At 38.2% G+C, this 23,015-nt stretch overlaps 1 protein-coding gene across 11 annotated transcripts in view; it reads right to left on the minus strand.

The window, feature by feature from the left end:
* Positions 1-23,015, minus strand: part of nfat5b (nuclear factor of activated T cells 5b) — a 36,452-nt gene that overhangs the window by 7,092 nt on the left and 6,345 nt on the right. For 2 of the 11 annotated variants that reach the window (XM_038298694.1, XM_038298693.1), the window contains exons 2-11: positions 11,533-11,658; positions 9,082-9,691; positions 5,793-5,979; positions 3,931-4,121; positions 3,460-3,632; positions 1,959-2,093; positions 1,814-1,866; positions 1,051-1,183; positions 294-380; positions 41-144 (exon numbers count right to left, since the gene is read on the minus strand). In XM_038298694.1, coding sequence (XP_038154622.1) covers positions 41-144; positions 294-380; positions 1,051-1,183; positions 1,814-1,866; positions 1,959-2,093; positions 3,460-3,632; positions 3,931-4,121; positions 5,793-5,979; positions 9,082-9,691; positions 11,533-11,658 — 1,799 coding nt within the window. Of the gene's footprint in view, positions 1-40; positions 145-293; positions 381-1,050; positions 1,184-1,813; positions 1,867-1,958; positions 2,094-3,459; positions 3,633-3,930; positions 4,122-5,792; positions 5,980-9,081; positions 11,664-15,110; positions 15,279-23,015 lie in introns of those variants that run through there. The other 9 variants (XM_038298696.1, XM_038298695.1, XM_038298700.1 and 6 more) reach the window with 8 other exon arrangements.

Raw genomic sequence — 23,015 nt, forward strand, 5'->3', positions numbered from 1 at the left:
AAAAAAAAAAAAAAAAGCAGCATAAAGCTCAGTAATTCACCTTAAATACTCCAGAGGCCTGTAGGTTGTTTGTCACTTCCATCGGGGTGATATCTTCTCTCTTTACTAAAGACAGCAACGAAGGCATTAAGGCACTATCTACAGCTGTAGGAGTAACAGGATGGGGATCAAGTTTTACATTTAAAACTTATTTATAACCAAGATAAAAGATATAAATACTGAACTAATTAGTATTTTTTTTAAATGATCCCTGACCAACATAAAGCAATGATGGGAAGTATAGAATCACCAACCTTTGATTTGCTCATCATAAGAACAGGTCTTAACTGGAGAGGGCATCTCCTTCTTTACAGGAATTTCATTTTGTACTGCAAGATTGTCTGAAAAAAGGAGAATATAGAATGACTATAGCTTAAAACACTACAATTCACAGATTGTTTGAGATATTTATATGTTTAACCCAAAAAAGCTTAAAACTAACAGCAGCAGATGAATATCAGTACTATGTGGAGAATTCCCTGTCAGAAAGGGGAGGAGCACTGTGTCTATTAAAATTATTACAAACACTAGCCTGTAGGTGGCGGTGTTGACTGATTTTGGTTTTATTAATCAGAGATGGGAAAACATGCCAATAGAGTCACTAAACAAAACATATATTTATAGTACAAAGCAGATAAAGTTATCAGTAGCAATCATTTAATATAGTCGAAAAATTTGATGAAAAATAAGATACCTTACCCAGATTAAAAAAACAGCAAAACTCCTGTGGAGTTTAAAGCTTAATAATATTGCACAAAAAAACATTATTACTATAAAATGACAGGTATATTTGGGTAAGAATGAGTTTTAAAGTTTAATGGCCACAGGTCTTAGGCATTACCCCTTTTATTAAGGATCCCTCTCTGAACATAAGCATGGCTTCTTTTTTTTTAAGCATGTCAATTTAAATTTCTGGGGGGTAAATTAACTACAAGAAAAATGAGAGTTAATGGCCACTTCAGTCTGGTGTCTAGGTAAACCTTTTTCTGACAGAAATGCACTCAAACAAACCAGGATCTGGAGTGTAGGTGAATGGCTGAACATCATGGGACCTGCCAGCGTTTGTCACCACATAGATTCCAACACAGACAGGAGAGGTGATGGCCTGGTTGTGGTACGGGGGTACCTTCACGATCAGGTGATTCTTGGGGTTAAAGAAAGAAAGGTAAAAATGAAAATGAGTCAACTTTGTCACAGAAATAACATCTATGCAAACCTGGACAAATCAATGTACGGTAAAAAGAGATTGAGGCCAGATCAGTCAGTGCATGAGAAAAATTTTACTTGCTTAATTCTGTGTCTGCAGTCTTTTTTACAAATGCTCTAAACTTTGTTTGCTGACTCTGTATTCTGTCTTATTGGCACTTCAAAGTCACAGCTCTGGTGTTGAAATTTTGCTATAAAACTACAAAAACACATTTTTGTTCAAATAAAAAACAAGGAAAAAAACATAAAACAAAACATATGCATATTGATGCAATAAAGGCTGAGTGCTATAAATTAGTCAGCTAATGTATTCCTGTTGATTTTTTTTTTTTTTCACGAGGGCAAAGGTTTAATGCTGGTTGTTAAGACACTCAGCAGAACGTCTAAGACTGAAAGTAATTAGGTCAGAACACAATGAAACTACTCACACCTTTGAACCACAAGCCCTTTAAGATGATTATATCTAAAAGCCCCGTACAGCACTGAGTTGAAGATTATCTATTCAGTCATTTAACTTGTAATAACCTTTCATTTAGAAATACGACAACACATAGGAAAAACTTTTCACCTGGTGAAACAGCTCCATGTCAATTTCAGCTTCTGACTTCCACGACTTCTCATCTGGAACAGAGAAAGGATGTTTTTAAAGCCTGAATTAAATCTGATAAACCTAAACAGGTCTGAAAGGAAGAGTTTATATTTTATTTTCTCACCTGTTACATTTTCTTGAAATATGATTTTAGTGTCTTTCAAAAAGTTTTTGCCAATGATAAAAACTTCTTCTCCGCCCCTCACCGAACCAGTGTGCAGGGACTTCTTCAATATCTCTGGCAGCCCTGCAGGCTGAGCTGGAAACAGAAGGATACAGACAACACTGATGAGCTGCATTGATTTTAGTTTTTTTTAATGCTCTCTCACCTCTAACACAGTGAGGAGAAAACTGTGGGGGAGGAATTGCCAATCAATTTTACTTTTAAACCAGTTCTAAGCTCTTGAAAAAGGGGGGGATTTGTGTCACTTCTGATTGATATTATTTAGATTTTATTTTTGTGAAACAGAAATAGGCAAGATCTGATTCCATGCTAGTTTTAAAACTCTTAAACCATGAATTGAATGATTGCCTCAAAACATACGGTGGATTCAAAGCAATATTAGTGTCAGCGAGAACTTTGATTGCTTTAGTTTGTGCTGTTATTCATTTAATCAATCTGTGTATAAAGCACAAAGTAATAAAAGGATCTTCAAAAAGGTGAACGATTTTGGGGTCAGTAGCCTTCTGTATCTATAGGTTTCACTATTTACACTGCACAAAAATGAAGGGACACTTTTAATCCCAGGATAAAAAGCAAGTCATTTACTATTCAGGAACTGGAAGGAATTATAAATCAAATCTGCTCCGCCATCATAATGCAACCAAATGTTTGATACGACTTGGATGGCAGGAAAAAACACATCAAAAAAGGAAAAAAGCTTGATCTAAACTTTTATGCTTTTAATTAACATGCAAATTATTTTACAACTTGCAATGTATTTGTATTTATTTTAAATATTATTGACCAGAATAAAGAAATGTATTACTTAAAGTGATCATTTGTTCCAAGAGGACCCCTCTCCAACACTTCCCACTCCTGTGCTCAGTCGACATGTGCGCATACACATGTACAAAGACATACAATCAAAAACCGGGGGAATTACTATTTTTTTCTTGTTTTGAGGAAAGACATTTCCCTGGTTTGCATGCAAGCTCTACCATAAACAAAAGACTTCCACACCTCTATTGCTTAGTTCTGTACCTCTTTTTCTTCTCTGCTACCCTCAAAGCAGTTGTCTCAAACCCACACATGGCTCTAGGCGTCTTTCCTGTTTGTGAAAACCGACCACGCCCTCATGTTGGAGACATTATCATAGCATTCAATCTAGTGGGATAGTTGTACAGTGTCCCCAAACGATAACATTAGAGAGAAAAGTCTGTTGACCTCTGGTTTTATGAAATTTGACAAACAGGGGGAAAAAATATGGTAATTATTAACTAAGTGGGGTTTAGGTCAATCTATCCTTTTTCTCTAGTTAAATTCCTGTAAGGCTCAACTGATTGGTTTAGTAATGCAGCAATTACTCAATAACCCAATAATTTACACATTTTCCAATAATATTGTATTTGATTGAGCTTATAACTCAGTGTTTAGACGTGGACAAAGATGAAGGCCATCTTACTGCAAAGGATTGGAGAGGAGGGAGTCTGCAGAGTGAGCACTGATCCATCTGAGCGGGGTACGTTGACCCGAAACACCAAGCGAGCACGTGTGCTTTTCTTCTTTGACCCGGCGACGCCGATACGAGCTTCGACATCTGCATTACGGAGCTTTAAAATCCCAACACAGTCCACTCTAAACACAAGGAATAAATGACTTTAGGCTCGCTTGAACTTGTTTTAACTTACAATGTCAACAGTATTTAGAGAATCTATTTAACGATCAGACTTTGTAGGACTTAATATAACATAATTGAAGTACTTTTTCATCTGATAGCTCACATATACCAATAATGGAATAAATGTATTACATAACATAACAGAGGTAGAGTAAAAACAGAAAATGAACTTTCTACTCTAAATACTCTAAAATACAATATTAACAACAACAGCAACACTTAAAACAAATAAATTGCTAAATAACAGCTACATACGCCAGTGTCATGTTTGTGCTTGGGTCAAGGGACACTTCAATCACAGTTGTGCCATCAATATCAACCTCCTTGCATGCAGTGGTGTTGCGACCGGTAACTCTGCAGGCTTGGTAAAATCCATGCGGCTTCACGCGCCCAGCATCGTTTCCAACAAACACCTGGAGAACCACTGGTTCAGTCACACCCTCCAGCTGTAAACAATAAAAGTGGTATTTCATTAAAACATTTTATTGTTTTTTTTAAGACACCAAAATATCATCTGCAATCTTCAGTCCTGCAGTCAAGTTGGAAAACAGGACCTGTGACACTGATCATGACTCGTGCCACAAACTCAGAATGGTATTTAGGTCTTAGCATTGACTTGAGCCTTTTTAATGCACAGATATGCTTTGATGTTAATTATTGTAGCTCTGGTTTAATGGCTAAGCCAGTTGTTCTATGAAAAGGTCAACCTTCTCCTTAGGGCTCAGGTCTTATTTTTATCTTTTTTCTTCCCTGTATTTAGCTCAACCATCTTCATATCAATTTTGCCCCACATGCTTGTTTCCTGCTGAAGAAAGTCAAACCCACAGCATGCTGTTGCCATCACCATGTCTTAGTGGGGAGATGCTATTTCCAGGGTAACGAAGAAAATTTTTATTCTAGGCTGAAAAGTTAATTTTGTATCCTTTACAGCATTTTTGTCATTTTACCCTAGATGGCTCATAAAAAAAGACAATGATGGAACTTCAGTTTATTTAAACAATTACGTTTTCACACCTTAGAACTTGATCCTCTTTTTCATGCGAACAAAGTTTCGATTGCAGTTATTAAGCTTGTCGATCTACAATGCGTAGGTATTGCTTATAAGAATGAGTTTGAGTTCCGCTTTTCAGATTAAAGATGTCTCTTGGAGAAAGAGAAAGCTTTTTAACAAAAATGCACCCTTCCAGAACACTTCCGTAACTTTTCTTGACTAGAAAACCAAGCATCCTTTCCTTCCAGTTGAAAACTATTGACTTTGTTGCTTTATCTTTAACGTCGCCATAAACACTTTAAACTTTACAGTTTTATTAAAATGACAAAACAGAGGACAGATCAAGGGTACATAAACCATTTTGCAAGGCAAAGTAAGAGACCTTAAAGTCACCTGGCCTTGTAAAAAAGCTAAATATATCAGCCTATTAAAATCCTTATTCTGTCTCTTATCTGCTGCCTATAAATGTCTAGTTTAAAATGGACATAATGCTTTACAGAACAATAAAACCAGAAAAGAAACCACCAGAGGGATTCAGCTTCCACGTCTGCTGAGGAGATGGCAGGATCACTAAGCTGAATAAAATAACTGAAAAAAGTCTAAATTTCCTACTTCAACCTATTTTAAGTCTACTCCTGGATATTCGCATGAAAATTGACTCCCATTTTGTTTTTATTATTTTGACCTGGAGTTTTACACCTGGACTTGGTAGATGTTTTTGAAGTTTCACTAGGCAGAGTGCCTTATCAGATATAGTCATTTTAGATTAAATGGGAGAATGTTCTGCCTCCATCACTGTCCCTAATCTAGCATTTTGCAGACTCCCCTTACACTACACCCACTAACTTGATGTGATTAGCTGATATCTACAACAGTTCTGTTTTTCACTTGTGCTGACCCTGACTAGCCACAGCGGTTTACTCTTTCCTTTTAATCCCTTAATGCTAAGGATATGAAGAAAAATGCACAACCCAGGTTATGCTGAAATTAATTTCTGTAATAAGGCCCATTTTCTTAAATAATTTTTTCACAGAAAACAAAGATCTAGAAGCTGATAAGTAAATAGGCTTGTTGCTGCAAAATAATCCACCCTCGAATATCATTACAAAAATGATGAATTTGTTACCTTTATAGTGGGGAAGCCTTGCTGGGTGCGGTCCTTTACTGAGCCTCTGCTGCCTTCGGTTAGGTAGCGGGCCCGGTGCTGAGTCTCAGGCTGGACAAGGATTTTAATCTCCTTCCCCTCACACTTGGATGGGAACTGCATTGTCAAGGTTGATCCCTTTTGATTAGTCGTCTGAGGATCATCAGAGCTGCAACATAACATTTTGTTAGAACAGTCAACCTCTTGCTCTAAAGTTCACTTTCTTCTGTCTAAGGTATAATATCCCAGGCAGTTCAAGTACCTTTTTTAAACAAAATAAAAAATGAATTTGTCTCTTCTTTAAAATCAAACATCCATGTATGTATGTAGACATACATACATATCTGTCAGGAGTAGTAGTCTCCTTCCTACATAGAAACGCTTTCAAGTTGCCATGGCGCTCTGAGCAATGCAGATTTAAGAGGCCCTCCATCAGCCAAGCATATTCTAACCTTGGCTCTTAAAATGTTCGGTTATCTGTTTATTTAATCTGCTCTGCTTATCCTAGGTCTTTTAGAGAGGCTTTGTGATTCACTGTGGAAGACCATTGTTTCTACTTTAGTATCCTGCCCCTCCCTCCTCACTGATCTGACTGCTATCCTTAAGTCAGTGTTGTAGAAATGTGGAGCCAAATAAGTTTATTGAAGCTTTCCATCCATTGCTCAGTGTCAGTATATAATTTCCTGGTAGCACCTGCAGTCACAGCTCTTATAAGTGTTGGATAAGAAACACTAGAGCGGCAGATAAAAGATGATGTATGAATTAACAGGAATCATTATTCGAAGAAAGGCCAGACAAAAATATACATGTTACGTTCAGAAAGTTGAATCTATTGTACCAAAATTATAGATGACAGACCAGCACTAGGGCTGCAACAACGAATCGATAAAATCGATAAAAAATCGACTTTTAAAAGCGTTGGCAACGAATTTAATCATCGATTAGTTGTGTCGCGCGATTAATGCGTCATCCGCCGCCGCCGTCATCCGGGGGAAGAAAAAAAAATATGGCGGAGCGAGTCAGCGCCGCAGTTGCAGTGTTGCCAACTCAGCGACTTTTCAGACCCCTCCAGCGACTATTTTTCAAAAAAGCGACTAGCGACAAATCTGGCGACTTTTTACGGTGTCACTGGCGGCTTTTGCCTGCTGTGGGGCGCCTCCCCCATCCCAACGCCTTTCTCCCTCTCCCACAGGAATCCCTCTCAGCGCGGCAGTCAGAGCCGCAGGATTTTAGTGAGGAGTTTACCCTCAGCGTCCAGACTGCAAATGAAGGGCGCATGCGCCGGGATTGACGGCGCAAATTGATCACAATAATTAAAATAGCCTGCGCTTTGTAAAGTGAAAAAAGTCGTAACATGCAACTTTTGTAAAAACAAATGAACATGGCATGGAAGCACCACTGTTATGACGCAGCACCTGAAAAGAAAACACGTTGGAGCCTTCAATGGCAGTGAAGAGAGCTGATCAGCAGGATGAGTAACCATGTTTGTTTGGTTTTAAAGAGGGGAAACGTAACGTTAGTTCCTCAGGTAGCTCATCTGATGCTTTCCTTACCTTGTTAGTAGGTTACAGACAGTGATAAGGTTGGCTACTTATTTTACTTTTAATTTCATTTAAATTTGTTTAAGCAGCGTTTATACTTTCTTTATAAATAAATTAACTTGCAAATTATGAGGGCAAGGCTTTTAAAGTTTAAATCTTCTGGCAAAGATAAAGAAAAGAAGATCCTGCAATTTATGGAAGTAAAGCAGAATAAAATCCAGCAAGATCAGTAATATGTCAATTAATTATCTGCCACATTCCCATGTAAATATCTGTCTTTGGAGGATGTGTTTTTTACCACCCCTAGTTCTCTCATTTTTATTCCAAATACAATTTATAATTTGAATCACAGGGCTATTTTTATCTCTATGGTTCAGTATTTTCTCAAGCAGCAACTTTAACTGCTATACTTTCCTGTCTTAAAAGGCAGAACTCTTCTAGTCTAAAAAAACTAATTTGTTGAAATGGGGGGACCTATTGTTTGAACCCCTTAGGGGCTTTAAAAAACAAAAATGCCTGTCTTTTTTTGCGCTTTATGAAACAAAGTAGCCTATATTTTGTGGATGTACAGCTACATTTCTCATGTAAGTTTGCGTAGTTTTTACACAAACATTTATTTTTCATATTGCACCAGTACAGTTAATGAGCAACCTGTACTTGTGTGCTTGTTTGTTCTGTCTAAAATGTTTATTTTGGAATAAAGAGGTTAATATAAAAAAAAATTTTTTGTCCGATTCATCGATTAATCGAAAAAATAATCGGCCGATTCATCGATTTTTAAAATAATCGTTAGTTGCAGCCCTAACCAGCACAGATAAGACTTTTAGGGAATCCTTTTTTTAATATATGAAAATTAAAACTGAAGACATCCATTTCTACTTATCATAGTAGACACAGCTGCAAATAACACAGAACTTTGGTCCAGTCTTTGTTGCATCCTTTGCCTCAAAGTCTTGATTTCTTACAATGACCTATAGGATCCGACCTTATGTTTGGTTATATGTTTGGCTCATGGCCCAACTGGAAGCCAATCCTCGAGCTCAATTTTAAAATCAACTGACTTCATTTGAATACTGTATTACTCAAGACAATTCTGCTATCAACTATGACCAGATTTTCTGTCCACGCCTGCGAGAGATTGTAGTTCAGGATGGAATTTTTAATCACATTTCCACCCAAAAAATCTCTTCTGACCAGAGCCTCCTCTTTCACTTTTTATTGTCCTCTACATAGTTCCTGGCTTGTAGTACTTCTTATTTTGGCTTCCTTTCAGTCTTAAATGCAATAAATTCTGGATATCACAAACAGTAAATTGAAAGTCCTCCTACTAAGCTGGGATGGTTGTTTAGTGCTGTTTTGCAACAGATCTGTGAGGCCTTCACAGGAATGCTATATCTACATCTAGAGGTGGACTTCAGATGCGAATTGTACTGATATTACTCCATGCTTTCGGAGCAAAGGATGCTCACTACATGTGCATGCCTAATTTATAATTATTATTTGTCAAATCGTTTGTATCATTTTTCTAATTTACATTAACTAATTTGTGTCTTATAGCTAAAACAAGAAATGTTTGCAGATCTAACATAAGAAAACTTAAAAGAAATTATATGCATCCCTTTAGAAGGAACCAAGTGATAGAGTCCTGACATGTCATGAGAAAACCCACTTGTTGTGGTTTTTCTCATTACAACTCTTCAGATCAATGCCTGCGTTAATGAACTACTAACCTTCCTTTAGCTGACGTCTTGCTCTCTGGGCCGAGCTGAGACAGGACAAAGTGTGGGGCTTTGGCGCTGTCTGCATTGAAGACATCCATGCTGGCTTCTACTGCGCGCAGAGCCTTAGGTCCCGGCTTCTGTCGAGGCGTACGCTTGCGGGCCTTTCGTGGCACCTCGGTGTTGTCGTTGTAAGAAGAAGTGCTCATGACGCTGAAGTTTGACATGGAGTCCTCCATCCAGATGCTGTTACTCTGCTCAGAGTCCAAGGGTGCTGCGTCACCCTGGCAGGACATGTGGCTATCATCAAACAGGTCTTGTGGAGGAGGGGAGATGTTGAGGATGTTGCGCTTGGACGGTGTCAGTAGATGGTGTGCCTGGCCATCCTGTGAAGCTGCACCTCGTCCTCCGGACAGCTCCCCGTTGCTGCTTTTCCCACTACCACACTCGGCTCCAATGATCTCCGGTACCACTCGGCTGCTCCTGCTGTCCTCAGAATCGACATTTCTGCTGTGAGCCGAGTTCGGGTCACTGGTTGAAGTGCTGGAATGCATGGTGGTGCTGGAGATGGTGGAAAAAGCACTGCGAGGGCCTTTCGTGGTCAGAGAAGAGGACAAGGCATCTATGGTGTAAATAATTAGACAGTTAGTACAGACTGAACTATTGTGAGGTTCCAGTTCCATGTAAACAGTAAAAGTCGATGCTTTTTTAAATGTTTTTTTTTTTTTCTAAATGTAACGCTCCCCATTTTTTGTATGGTGTTGATAATGTAATATGTGTGAATTTTGTTGAAAACACTGTATGATGCTTAAATATTAGAGGATAAAATGTATGTTTAATTAATTTTAGCATTTTGTTCTGACTCAAAAATATGTGGCATGTTACTTAATGGAGCTTTTTTTTCCTTTTTTTTCTTCTTTTGTTTTTGGCAAGCATTTTTTTTTGTTTTTTTTTTGTTTGTAGAAGCCACAGAGACAAAACAAAACAAGCTTCTGACCTACGAAGCAGAGAACTGCAGACCATTTTAAATGCAGACACTCCCTGCTTCAGAGGGAACTTCCTGGAATATAAAGGTGAGACAGCAAATGAGCAATAAAAGCTGAACAACAAAGATTGATTCAAACATAACGAAAGAATATATATATATATATATATATCACAGTATGATGCAAAAGTATTCCCCTCCCCCAATTGGGAATCCAAAATTCAAACATTTCTCTGAACATGCTGACAAAGGCTTCATTTTTAGATAATGAGTGGAGCACAGAAGGGTTAAGCAGCTGCTGAAAATCTTCTGGTGTTTCATAAGTTTGTAGAACACAGAAAGGGGGGAAAAAATAAACAAAGAGGTAAAGTCAGTCTGAGAAAGGGTGAAAGCTAGTAACAATGAATAATTCAAACTCAGAAACGTAAAACATTAAGAACTCTGTTCATGAGACCAACACATTGAACAATGCAAAACTTATAATTGCAAAAAAGATCTTTATATCCGTTTCATCTTCATGCATTACAAGCAGAAAGAGGCAAAGTAAAGGAGATATTCATAAGATAATTGCAAATACTCAATTTTGATGACAAAAAAACAAAAACATTCGCAGTTTAAAAAAGGGCCTTAAAATTCAGTGAATGCATTTATCTTAATTTATTATTATTTTTTTTTTTACAATTTTCAGATAACATTGAACTGTCAGGGGACACTGCAATATACCAAATGCCAAAAAGAAAACTGACACTACATTGCATGCTTTTCCGATTCCACTTAATTTCGCTTCGTGCTTTTAAACTGAATGGTCGTACTTCTATTTGATCCTCACATATCCATCAACCTGAGAATGCACAAAAACAAAGTCTCTTTCCCTTCTCCACCCACCAAAACTGCAAACATGATTATTATTATTTAATTTAAGCGAAGTCTTTTGTTGTCATGCCAAGCAGTGGAAAAGCTAATTAACCCCAGGGCCTTGTTTCTGGACTTCTATATTTACCCACTAATAAGATTTTCTTCTCTAAGACAACAGTTCCACCTTCAGCAAAGCTAATTCAGCAAAAACATCTTTCTGAGCTTCCCACTTTCTTTTTTTTAAGTCCATAATGTTTAACCACACCCTAATATAGTCTATGATTCAGTGATACTAATGAGAATAATTAGGTCTGAACATGGCGCACATTAGATCTGTTTGTGCTGCAGGATACAACGACAAACTAAAATGACATCCCAACAGGCAGGTACAGACAAGCAGGCATGTTCAGTGACATTAACTTCCTTCTCCAGCCCTGTTTTTTTTATCCCTTCACATGTAGAAAATCAAAAAGAAGCAGGCTGCTTGTTTGACAGGCTTTCGTCATACATGCAGGTGTTTGCTTACAGGTATAGACTGCTAAATGAGTAATGCCCTTTCTGGGTGGGGCAAGATCAATCCTGCTTGGAGATGAGATATAAGGAAAGAGAAAGCAGGATCCTACCTGATGCTAGAGGAGCTGAAGGGAGAGAGCCTGCCTCTCCGCCGCTCTTTTGACTCATGACTTCTGGGTGCTGCTGAGTGGTGGGAGGCAACTGCAGCTCACTGGCAAGAAGGTCATACACTGACTCTGTTGTGAGAGTAAGGGGACCAATAAAAGGAATAAAAATATGACTTACTAACAGGACTTATTAGTGGAATGGTGAGTGAAGAGTCAAGATCCCATTGGGTGAGCCAGATGACTAACAGGAAACATCAAGACCACATGAGGGTTTAGAGTAAATCTCAAATGTATCTGTCAGATTTCTGTTTATATATATATATATATATATATATATATATATATATATATATATATATATATATATATATATATATATATATATATATATATATATATATAAATAAATGTTTAGCCTATTATGAATAATCTGATAATGACACAACCGTAACCGTTTATCCTCACAAATATTCAATTGTAAGAACACACCCATGACCTGGTTGGCAATACAGGTGCTGGTCATAAAATTAGAATATCATGAAAAAGTAGATTGATTTCAGTAATTCCATTTAAAAAGTGAAACTTGTATATTATATTCATACATTACATACAAACTCATATATTTCAGATGTTTATTTTGTTTAATTTTGATGATTACAAATGACAACAAATGAAAATCTCAAATTCATCATATCAGAAAATTAGAATATTACTGAAGACCAATAAAAACAAAGGATTTATAGAAATGTTGGCCAACTGAAAAGTATGAACATGAAAAGTATGAGCATGTACAGCACTCAGTATTTAGTTGGGCCTCCTTTGGCCTGTATTACTGCAGCAATGCGGCGTGGCATGGAGTCGATCAGTCTGTGGCACTGCTCAGGTGTTATGATAGCCCAGGTTGCTCTAATAGTGGCTTTTAGCTCTTCTGAATTGTTGGGTCTGGTGTATTGCATCTTCTTCTTCACAATACCCCATAGATTTTCTATGGGGTTAAGGTCAGGAGAGTTTGCTGGCCAATTAAGAACAGGGATACCATGGTCCTTCAACCAGGTACTGGTAGCTTTGGCACTGTGTGCAGGTGCCAAGTCCTGTTGGAAAATGAAATCTGCATCTCCAAAAAGTTGGTCAGCTGCAGGAAGCATGAAGTGCTCTAAAACTTCCTGGTATGTGGCTGCGTTGACCCTGGACCTCAGAAAACACAATGGACCAACACCAGCAGATGACATGGCACCCCAAACCATCACTGACTGTGGAAACTTTACACTGGACTTCAAGCAACGTGGATGAAGTGCCTCTCTTCTTTTCCTCCAGACTCTGGGACCTTGATTTCCAAAGGAAATGCAAAATTTACTTTCATCAGAGAACATGACTTTGGACCACTCACCAGCAGTCCAGTCCTGTTTCTCTTTAGCCCAGGCAAGACGCTTCTGACGCTGTCTGTGGTTCAAGAGTGGCTTGACACAAGGAATGCGACAGCAGAAACCCATGTCTTTCATACGTCTGTGTGTGGTGGTTCTTGAAGCACTCACTCCAGCTGCAGTCCACTCTTTGTGAATCTCCCCCACATTTTTGAATGGGTTTTGTTTCACAATCCTCTCCAGGGTGCGGTTATCTCTCTTGCTTGTACACTTTTTTCGACCACATCTTTTCCTTCCCTTCGCCTCTCTATTAATGTGCTTGGACACTGAGCTCTGTGAACAGCCAGCCTCTTTAGCGATGACCTTTTGTGTCTTGCCCTCCTTGTGCAAGGTGTCGATGGTCGTCTTTTGGACAACTGTCAAGTCAGCAGTCTTCCCCATGATTGTGTAGCCTATAGAACTAGACTGAAAGACCATTTAAAGGCTTTTGCAGGTGGTTTGAGTTAATTAGCTGATTAGAGTGTGGTACCAGGGGCCATCAATTTTGAACCTTTTCACAATATTCTAATTTTCTGATATGATGAATTTGAGATTTTCATTTGTTGTCATTTGTAATCATCAAAATTAAACAAAATAAACATCTGAAATATATGAGTTTGTATGTAATGTATGAATATAATATACAAGTTTCACTTTTTAAATGGAATTACTGAAATCAATCTACTTTTTCATGATATTCTAATTTTATGACCAGCACCTGTACATCTGATAGGAAAAAAACAAGGAAATAGAGGCCATAATAGCTGTCAGAATACTTTCTCATCAGTTCAGATGTCAAAGTGCTTCCACTTTTGTATTGTTTCCAAACTCTGTAACAATCAGTATACATACGCAACACCACATCACAGTCTATCACTCATGCAGCTTTATAAAAAAAAACAGAAAACAGGTTTAAAAATAAACAGATAAAAAAATAAACAAGTGAAATAAAGGCTAAATGCGGCATTAGATATTTCTTTAGATTATGATTCACTGTGATAAATAGATTTCTTCCAAAAAAGGGCATCAAATCTAGCAGAGAAGAGCTAGAGATATAATCTCTTCTTCCATCCATTCCTGTTGCATGTCAAAGCATGACATCTACATTACCAACACTACAGTCATCCAACATGCATGTCAAAGCCTGATACCTGCAATGCCTCCACGCAACAAACCACCAACAGTGCATTAAGAGATGGGTGTGTTAGACATCTACAGGCTGACATTGTCTTAAGTTGCAGGCCTTGGAGGTGACAGGAGGGCTACAAAAGGCTGGCTAGCTCCTTTTTCTGCTTACGACACAGACACACTCTTGGATTTTTCTCTTTTTTTAAAAACTGTTTCAAACTTAAAGACCTAAGATTACATCACTTGAGCAAAATACACGTTGTTTTCTATATGTTCCTTAGGATTGCATATGTTATGAAAAGCAGTGGATTTTCAAGGGAGCGTTTATAAATCTTGCAAAAAAATATGCAAGATAACAGAAATTATCTTTATTTAACATTTTTGCCCCTTATGACAATAAACAGAGATATTGAATGGGTGATTTAAAGACTGCAAACAACAAAAAAAAAAAAAAAAAACATTTTGTCAAAACAAACTGACAGATTAGAAAATCCGAATTAAAACAGTAACTCTGACATTTTTCAGGCAACTATCATTCAAACTAAAGATGGAACCAATCTGTTTTAATCTCAGACATCAAGCTAAGAACATTCTGAGGAAACATTCTGAGGCTAAAGGTCTTACTCAGAGATCCAGAGCAGCAGTCTTTGGGATTCTTGCAGCTTTCTCAGGACACAAATGCCCTGCTCTAACCACTAGGCCAATTGCCCCCCGGCAACATGAAATATTACCATCAGCAAATATGTTAATTAATCTCAGGAGAGCATGCTGATGTGTGTGCTGTATTGTATGCAGATGACGTTTTATTAAAAGTCCCCCTCGGGGGGGTGCTTAGGTCAACAGCATGACAGCACTTTTACTAGCAGACTGATTCATCATCCAAATATTATGGTATGAACTTAGAGCAGCCATTACAGTCGCCTGACTCTTTTCTTTGCCAAATGCCAGCTTTAATTACTTGCAGCTGAGACCCGGGGTTCGGTGTGTATATCAGATACTTAACCCTCCCATTGTTACTACTCGCTGTGTACAACACACAAACCTGGAACCTACCAGCACCAATCCATGCCTCCTCAATGTCAAACTCCTCTGGTGTAAGAAAAGTTGCTTTTAAAGAAGCAGGAGGACCTCGTTTCCATAAACAAGCTCCCCTAAACTGCGTATGATCACGCACACACAGAGGATTTCACTATGCTGGTTGTGTGCTACGTTCACAAAACAAATATCTCACATATGCATGCACAGCGCACACATACACAAAAAAACACCCCCGCCACGCCCACAAAAAAACCCTCTACCTCTAAATCCACCATTTAAAAGTAGTCTTCTTGTGGCTCTCAGAGGCTGCACATGCAGCAACATGTGCTCCGAGCTGAAAAAGTCCTTACAGTAAACAGATTGCCGACCGCACAGACAGAAAATATGCACTCTCTTCTAAGGGCAGTAGTTTGGAATCACTAGCTGGCCTGTTCCTCTGTGTTTCCACAGCTTCTATGACGCTTTTAGAGGCTGAAAAAACAAAAACTCTCATTTTGCTCCATGTTTGTCTCCTCTTAAGCAGACAGAGTGCAAGACTTTATTTACCAGTTGCAAACATAGCCCTTTTCAGAGAGAAGCAAATAAATACAAAAATAAAGAAAACAGCAACCTGTCAGCTGGAAAACGAACGACACCGACTCATGCTCACAAGCTGAAGTTTTGATTTCTTTTGTCACAAAATGGTTATGTTTCGAAGGCTGGCCACATATATCAGCTTTAATTTTCCCTTCATCTGCAGAAATCATAACAACCCATTATTAAACCTGATACCATGTGGTTAGCTCTGACCAGGCCTGCTAATACCATTAGAATAACCTCATTTAAATAGCTTAAGTGAGCTAAGTCAGTTTCCTCTCACTCAAAGTTTAAAGACAAACAACCACTGATAAAAATCCAGGCTTCATGATAGAAACTTGCACTATGGGGTACAGTTTTGCTGATCGTATTTTAGTATCTTTTAACGTTTACATGTTAAGTGATGGAGGCTAAAGATAAAAAGACGAAAGGCACTCACCATGTGAATGGCATGACTTTAACACCCATTCATTTCCCCCCATTCCTAATGCTTGCACATACTAGCCCTGGCACCTGGGGCGTGGCGAAACTTTTTTGGCTGCTAAATGACCGATTTAACTCCTTTCTGTGCCCCCCCTTCTACTCCACCCACCTCTCTCCCTGTCTTGTTTATTGTGAACCAGACCCTTCTCTGCCCTGCATCTTGCTCAACAGGTTAGCGGCATTGTCATGCAGAATCCTGTCAGACAGAAACAAAACAGTAGTATAACCTAGCCGCAGTAAGTCTGTTACACAAGGTAGACTGTCTGAATTTAGCAAAAACACTTAAGAGGACGTGATTAGGAGGGCAAGCTTAATCTCACCTCGTCGGTGCATTTGGAGATTATTTTGAGCTCTGTGAGGAAAAGTAGCAGAGGGTGTTGGCACCTGCAGCAAACCTTGTACAACAACCATGTAATGTTTACAGCCAAGCCTACACAAGTGCTGCCTGGGACTCCATAGTAACCCTGGTCTTTTGAGCCTCAGTGTCTCCTGTGAGCTAACACTATGAAACTAAATAGGGACATAACATTATCATCCCTACCTAAATAATGACCTCTGCATTAAAAACATGCAGTATTTTCACATCACAACTAAAGAATCTCTGTTATTTTAATAACAGCTTCCACCAGATTATTAAATTAACATAAGGACTTCTGGTTTAGTAAAGACAACCCTAAACCAAAACCTTTAAGAAACTTGCCGATGTTAAGCATCTCGGGCTTAATACGAATAATAATAATAAAAAAAAGCTGAATGCAATTACGAATGATTAAAGATATTTCATGCATTATAAGACTTCAATTTGACAACTCATCAAAACTGTCTTCAACTGAGGGAAGTCAAGCTGCATGTGATCTTGTGATTTATGAGGTTAAGCTTCATTTTTGTTTTTCTTTTATTTCGAACCTATATATAAGTTAAAACAATCCTAATTTTTTTTAGTGCAAAACTTTGGCAAGTAAAATTCCCTTTTCAAATTTAAGCATAAAAAGGCCAATATTGGACAATATTAACAACACAAAGGACTATTTAAAGTAGCAGTTAACACGCTGGAAAAATATTCTAGGACTCCATGAAATTCTTTTCTGTTTTTAAATGCTGTGCTTTCCCCCCTGAAAATATGTATTTCCAAATTAATTTGCATAAAGCTAAATAAAAAAAATGAATAAAAATAAAGAAAAGAAAAAGTAACCCATTCCATTATATATTAAAATCAACAATTTCAACAATAATTTACCTGCACTTGAAAGCTAAGAGTAATATGGATACATTCACAATATCAAAGAAAGTAAACTTTGTAATAGCATAATAACAACATGTTCATAGTACGAGTGTTAACCTAAATTACGTTTGCAACCAGCGCTTGCAAATGTTGTTTAGGCTAAAATAGTTGCAGATGTCTATTTGCAACTATACATGTGGTGGATAAGACTGAAAACAAACAGGGGCATGGGAAATGTGCACAGATAAGGCCAACAATATTAGTCTTTAAACATGTGATGCTTTTCTTACCTGCAAAGCAACTTTTGCAATGCTGATGTTAACAGCCTGAATCAGACAGAATGTCTCAAGAATGTCGCATGACAAGGCCCACATTGGTTACTCTACAGCCAGCTGCACCACAGCAGTTATGAAAAAAAAGGTCACATCATCGCATTGAAGCAGTTCTTACTTGCAGGAAGGTTCAAAGTAATGCTGCAAGAAAAATTTTGGTTTTTTTCCAATAAACCTGGCAGAAATAATTGCACCACAGAAATGGATCTATGTAGATTTTCATAGCAGTTGCAGCGGCACATGCATTTGATTTAAACTGGTTTACAATAAAAGCAAGGAGCCCAAAAAAGATGCAACCGAGAACACTTGGTTATCAATGTTGTTTAAAGGTGTTTGGTCATGACTGCGGGTGGCCTATTCAATCATTACACTCCATTATCTTCTGAGGGGAACACTACTGTAAAATGGGAGAAATTTAAAGAAACTTGAGTTACTTTATGCCAAATAAATGTTTTTTTCCTCTTCACAAGTGTTAAGGGTGCAGCTTAATGGTCTGTTTATCTTAAAGATTAGTACATCTGAAATAAATAAGTGGATATTTTAGTTTTAGCCACACAAAAAAATATGAGCAACATGTAAGAAGAAGAAACGTGCTGTAAACAGAGTAAGGGCTCTAATACAAGTTAAGTTCTTGGAAAAAGACAACCACCATTCATCATAACTATTTCTAAGAAATATTAATAAAGCTTTAACTTTGACATATTAACAGCTTTATAACAATCTTCAAACAGTCATTAGAAAAGGTTAAGGTCAGTGAGACTTTGGAACTAGCAAAGTCATTTGTGCTTAATGTTTGTGGCATGTAGCTGATTCAGAGCAGCTAATCCTGAGGTGGCAATGAACAACGACCAGGCATCAGTTTACACAACTTCGTTTCTACAAAAGCCCATCACGATCCCACAACTATCACTGACAGCGAGGGGCTTAAAACTGTAACCCTAACAGAACATAAATAAAACGATTTGCGAGGTCAGTGTAATTCCAAATTGTTTATTGGAGACTATTTGAGTTAAAAGTTAAATTATAGTGCAGCCTGACACTTTGTAAACCCTCTTTTAGAAGTGGAATCAAAAGAAAAAACAGTTGTGTCCAAGCTAGCAGAAGAATTTAAACTATTTAGAGCACCCGAGCAGGCTCCCACACATGTGCAGTTACCAAAATTTGGCGTGTCTACTCACAACGCCTGGAGCATAACTCAGATCTAAGATGAAATTAAGTCTATGTATGAAGATTTGGTCTGAATAAGATAAAAACAAAACATAAAAAAAATAAATAAAGGTAGATTCAAGCCTAAATTAAAGCGCATACCCATCTTATGCATCTACAGTACACTCGAGCTGGTGTGCCAATACAGGCATTTCTGTCAGGCTCACAGGAAAACCAGTCTGAGGCAACAGGAAAAGTCTTGCACGCAAACATTCACTCATCGTGTAACATCAACAAGATGTTGGGTTAACCACAGTCGGGAATCATTTATCAATCAATCCTGTTTTTGGGAACTAATTTTACATGCCACACTTTCAGGTCATCTAACACGTTTAGTATAGGAACACCATCTTATTTTGTACGACCAAAAGACCCTGCTTATTTTGTTAAAATAAAAAATCTACCCTGAGTTCCAAAATATCAGTAATAGCAAGTGCACTAAATACAAGGTCACACCCAGATTTAGACATCAAACACACGTGAAGCTAATCAGACTCACCTACCAACACCCACTGAGTTTAATAATTAGCATGTTATAACCTGTTTCTTAATCTTCACACAGCTGAAGCTTGAAGAAAAGTTTTTTTTCCCCATTTTTTCCACAAGTGTGCTTAGCACTTTAATAAAGGGGTTCCTAGCTAAAAAATATAAATGTGTAAGCCTTAACCTGGCAGTGCAAGAAGGCTCTATTCAGAAACACACCATCGTCTTCCAATGCAAAACTCCACCTTGAAGAGAAAGGAATCCTTAACAATCTCACTCTGATACACGCTGCAAGAAAACATTGCTACAGAATTACCCTGAGGTGCAGAAGCCTACAGAACAATGTGCACTGCAATACCGACACAAACAACAAAGACAACAGAATGTCCCGATGGGTGACCCTGCCAACTGAGGGGTGCAAAAATAAGGCTGATCGAAAACAGGCTCAATTCCAAAGATGCATGACTCCGTAGCACCTGTTGTCTTTCCTCTGTGCTTACAGGACAGCAACAAGTTTCCATGTTAGCACTTTGAAAGGCAAGAGTGATTTTAGAATCATAAAAATGACTTACACAGTGTGATCCAGGCAGTTAACACATTCAGCCTTCTGCCAAAGTTCTTTTATAGAGGACAGCAACACATGACGTATGATCTAAACAAAGATAGGACAATAGATGGAGGTGCTGTAGAGCTCTACATCTACACATCCATAGACAAACCCTTTAAAGAGATGGTTGGCATTATTGATTAAAACCAGAAAATAAACTAAAACTGACTGAAACAGGGACAGTTGGCACCAGATCAACACACACATTGGGAAAGTGTGTTGGTCTCTCCAGGCACCCAGAAATTCACAATAGACCGGTTCAGAATAAGAATGCAGAACCAGAAACCTAATGCTACTTTTTTTGTAAACTGAGATGGCATTTGAAAACAATCACAGCTTTAATAAAAACAACCTGCAGCTTTGGCCTGACCTGACAAAGCCCTAACATTGGACCGTATCTCACACTGTCCCACGTTTCTTGTGAAACTTGTGATTTTGCACAGCTGTGGAAAAACGTTTTGCAGAGCTCTCAGTTAGATAAGCTATTAATTACTTAAGACGATTTGTTTTCCAGTCTGATTAAGGATTTGGAATGTCTGCTGATTTGTGAAGTAAAATCCCAGTGGTCTGGGAAAGGAAATGCCACTAAGCAGCAGCAAACCTTTATTAGACAGTGTAAGAAACATTGTAAGATAAATTCTAAATTCTGCCACTATTCATTGCAGTTCACACAAGCAGACACTTTCATACATTTATAGCACACTGCTTAGTCCGGGTTTCACATGTTAAGACATGATTTAAGTCAGTGTAAACAATTGATAGTAAAGTCAGGCAGAAGCATGAAAGGAGAAATCTGTGGAGTCACAGGATTGCTCATTCTCAGGCAGGCTGTGGCTTGTTGACACACAAGCATCATCATTCCTTCTGGCAAAGACTCGATAGACTCATCAAAAAATTCAAACTTCCTCAATTCTGTGGAGAGGACAGAGCAGCAGTCACATTGAGGCAAAAAAAAGCAAAAAAAAAAAAAAAACGGTAGCATTATAAGATTATAGCTAGTGACTATAATGTGTCAAAAGCTAAGACGACCTTCAATAGATTCTCAAGGATTAAACAAAAAACATAAGACAGTGAGATAGTGTGAAGAAAGTTCAAGGAAAAGATACTGATCCTATTCACAAAAGCCTGCAATAAAGACAGGGTTGATCACCTACAATTCAATTTACGTCCAGAAAATGCTAAATATTAACAGTAAACCGGTCGCCATTGGGTCTTATTGCCAGTAGAACCACACTGGATTTGTGTTGGGCTCTTTATTAAACCTGCAGGGGTTGACCGAGTTCAGACAATGACAGGATACGGGGGAAATTCGGATGGACCGACGGTGCAGTTTATTCCAGTCCTACCAGTCAGCCAAGGAAGCTAAGGATGACTCAGAAAATAGAAATGACAACACAGGACACTAAGACATAGATCCTGTGAAACTGCAATATGAATAATTGATTTATGACAAAGGTTGAGTACATTTCTTAAAGTTCTAGAATACTTTTCTGTAAAAGCCTTGGAGGGGAAATCGTGTAATTTAGTTAAAAAAAAGATTAGTAAAATCAGTCACGAGCAGATTCTTTACCTGCAGGCACCCCCACCCTGCAGCATGCAGCTGAAAGCAAATAGCAAGGTTAAACTGAAAACTTAAACACAGCGATCACATTGTGACAACCAAGCAACATTTCTTTAGAAAAGTCATTATTCAAAATTACTTTACTCCAAACTGAGTTGCACTTGATTTTTAGATTTTGCACAGCGTCCTTATTCTCCACAAAGTAGTAAGTAAAGTTTCACCATCTATCAAATCACAAGTATCATCCTCCTTTACTGTGTGCAATAATAACACCTCAAAGCGCAGCTTGCATGACATTTTTTTTGTAGGATATTGTATTTATGAATTTATGCAATAGATACGGGTGACTTGATAACATTTTTCTATTGAGTTAATTACAGGACTGGAATTAATTACACAGTGGTGTGGTGGTTAGCACCATCACCTTACAGCAAGCAGGTGGAGTTTGCATGTTCTCCCAGTGCATGCTTGGGTTCTCTCAGGGTACTCTGGCTTCTTCAAAATCCAAAAACATGTCTGTTAGGTTAATTGGGTTCTCTAGATTCTCCTTACCTGTCCAGGGTGTACCCCGCTTCTCATCTATTGACAGTTGAGATAAGCGTGATAAAAAATAGATGGATGGATAGATGCAATGGATACTGATAAAGCATTTACCCAATTAGAGAACCCAATTGCCCTTAATGCCCAAACTTGACATATATTCTTCCTGCCTAAGGCATGAACGGTCAAGGCCACTGGTGGGGGCATTATGCACTGGTTGAGAAAGAAAAAAAAAAAAGAAGAGTCAGAAAAGATATTATTTTATAAAAAATATAGCACCCTCATAGTATATTCTTCTGATATCCAAACCACAAAATTCACTACCTGCAGATAGAGCTCTGATGCATGACACTGAAATATTCTTTTCTAATATTGCAACCGATTAGTGCGTTGTGATATTGAACAGGTTAACACCTCCAAAGAACCTGGCCTTAAATCTGCAGAAATACTGTGCAGTTTCAAAATGCAGCCAACACGGAAATGTTCAAATACCATCCAGCATCACCATAGTACTGCAAAACTGCAGCCTTGGTCTCCTGATGGTAAACACACTATGACTACAGTTCAAGCCTTAAGATCCATGAGAAGCTCTCTGTAATTAACAGCCGCTTCCCACCTCACACCCCTTGCCAGCAAACGTGTGAACTCATACACACACGCAACAGTCACCTCTGGTATCTAGCCGCTGTTTATCTGATTTTGCAATGCATTCTCCCGTTCCCACAGACGCCATTACAAAATCTAAAAAGAACGGGAGCAATTCATCTCATTTTGAGCCCGCGGCATGAAATGCATCACTGCCAACTGCAGCACACAAATATCCTCAGGTTTTTCGGTAGATGAGACGACGACATGCCGGTATGCCAGATAAGCTAATTGATTCCATCCAGTCATTATCAGCATAATATTA

The sequence above is a fragment of the Cyprinodon tularosa genome, unplaced genomic scaffold (genome assembly GCF_016077235.1).
Source record: "Cyprinodon tularosa strain WSP-4 unplaced genomic scaffold, ASM1607723v1 ctg412, whole genome shotgun sequence".
Classification (NCBI taxonomy): Eukaryota; Metazoa; Chordata; class Actinopteri; order Cyprinodontiformes; family Cyprinodontidae; genus Cyprinodon; species Cyprinodon tularosa.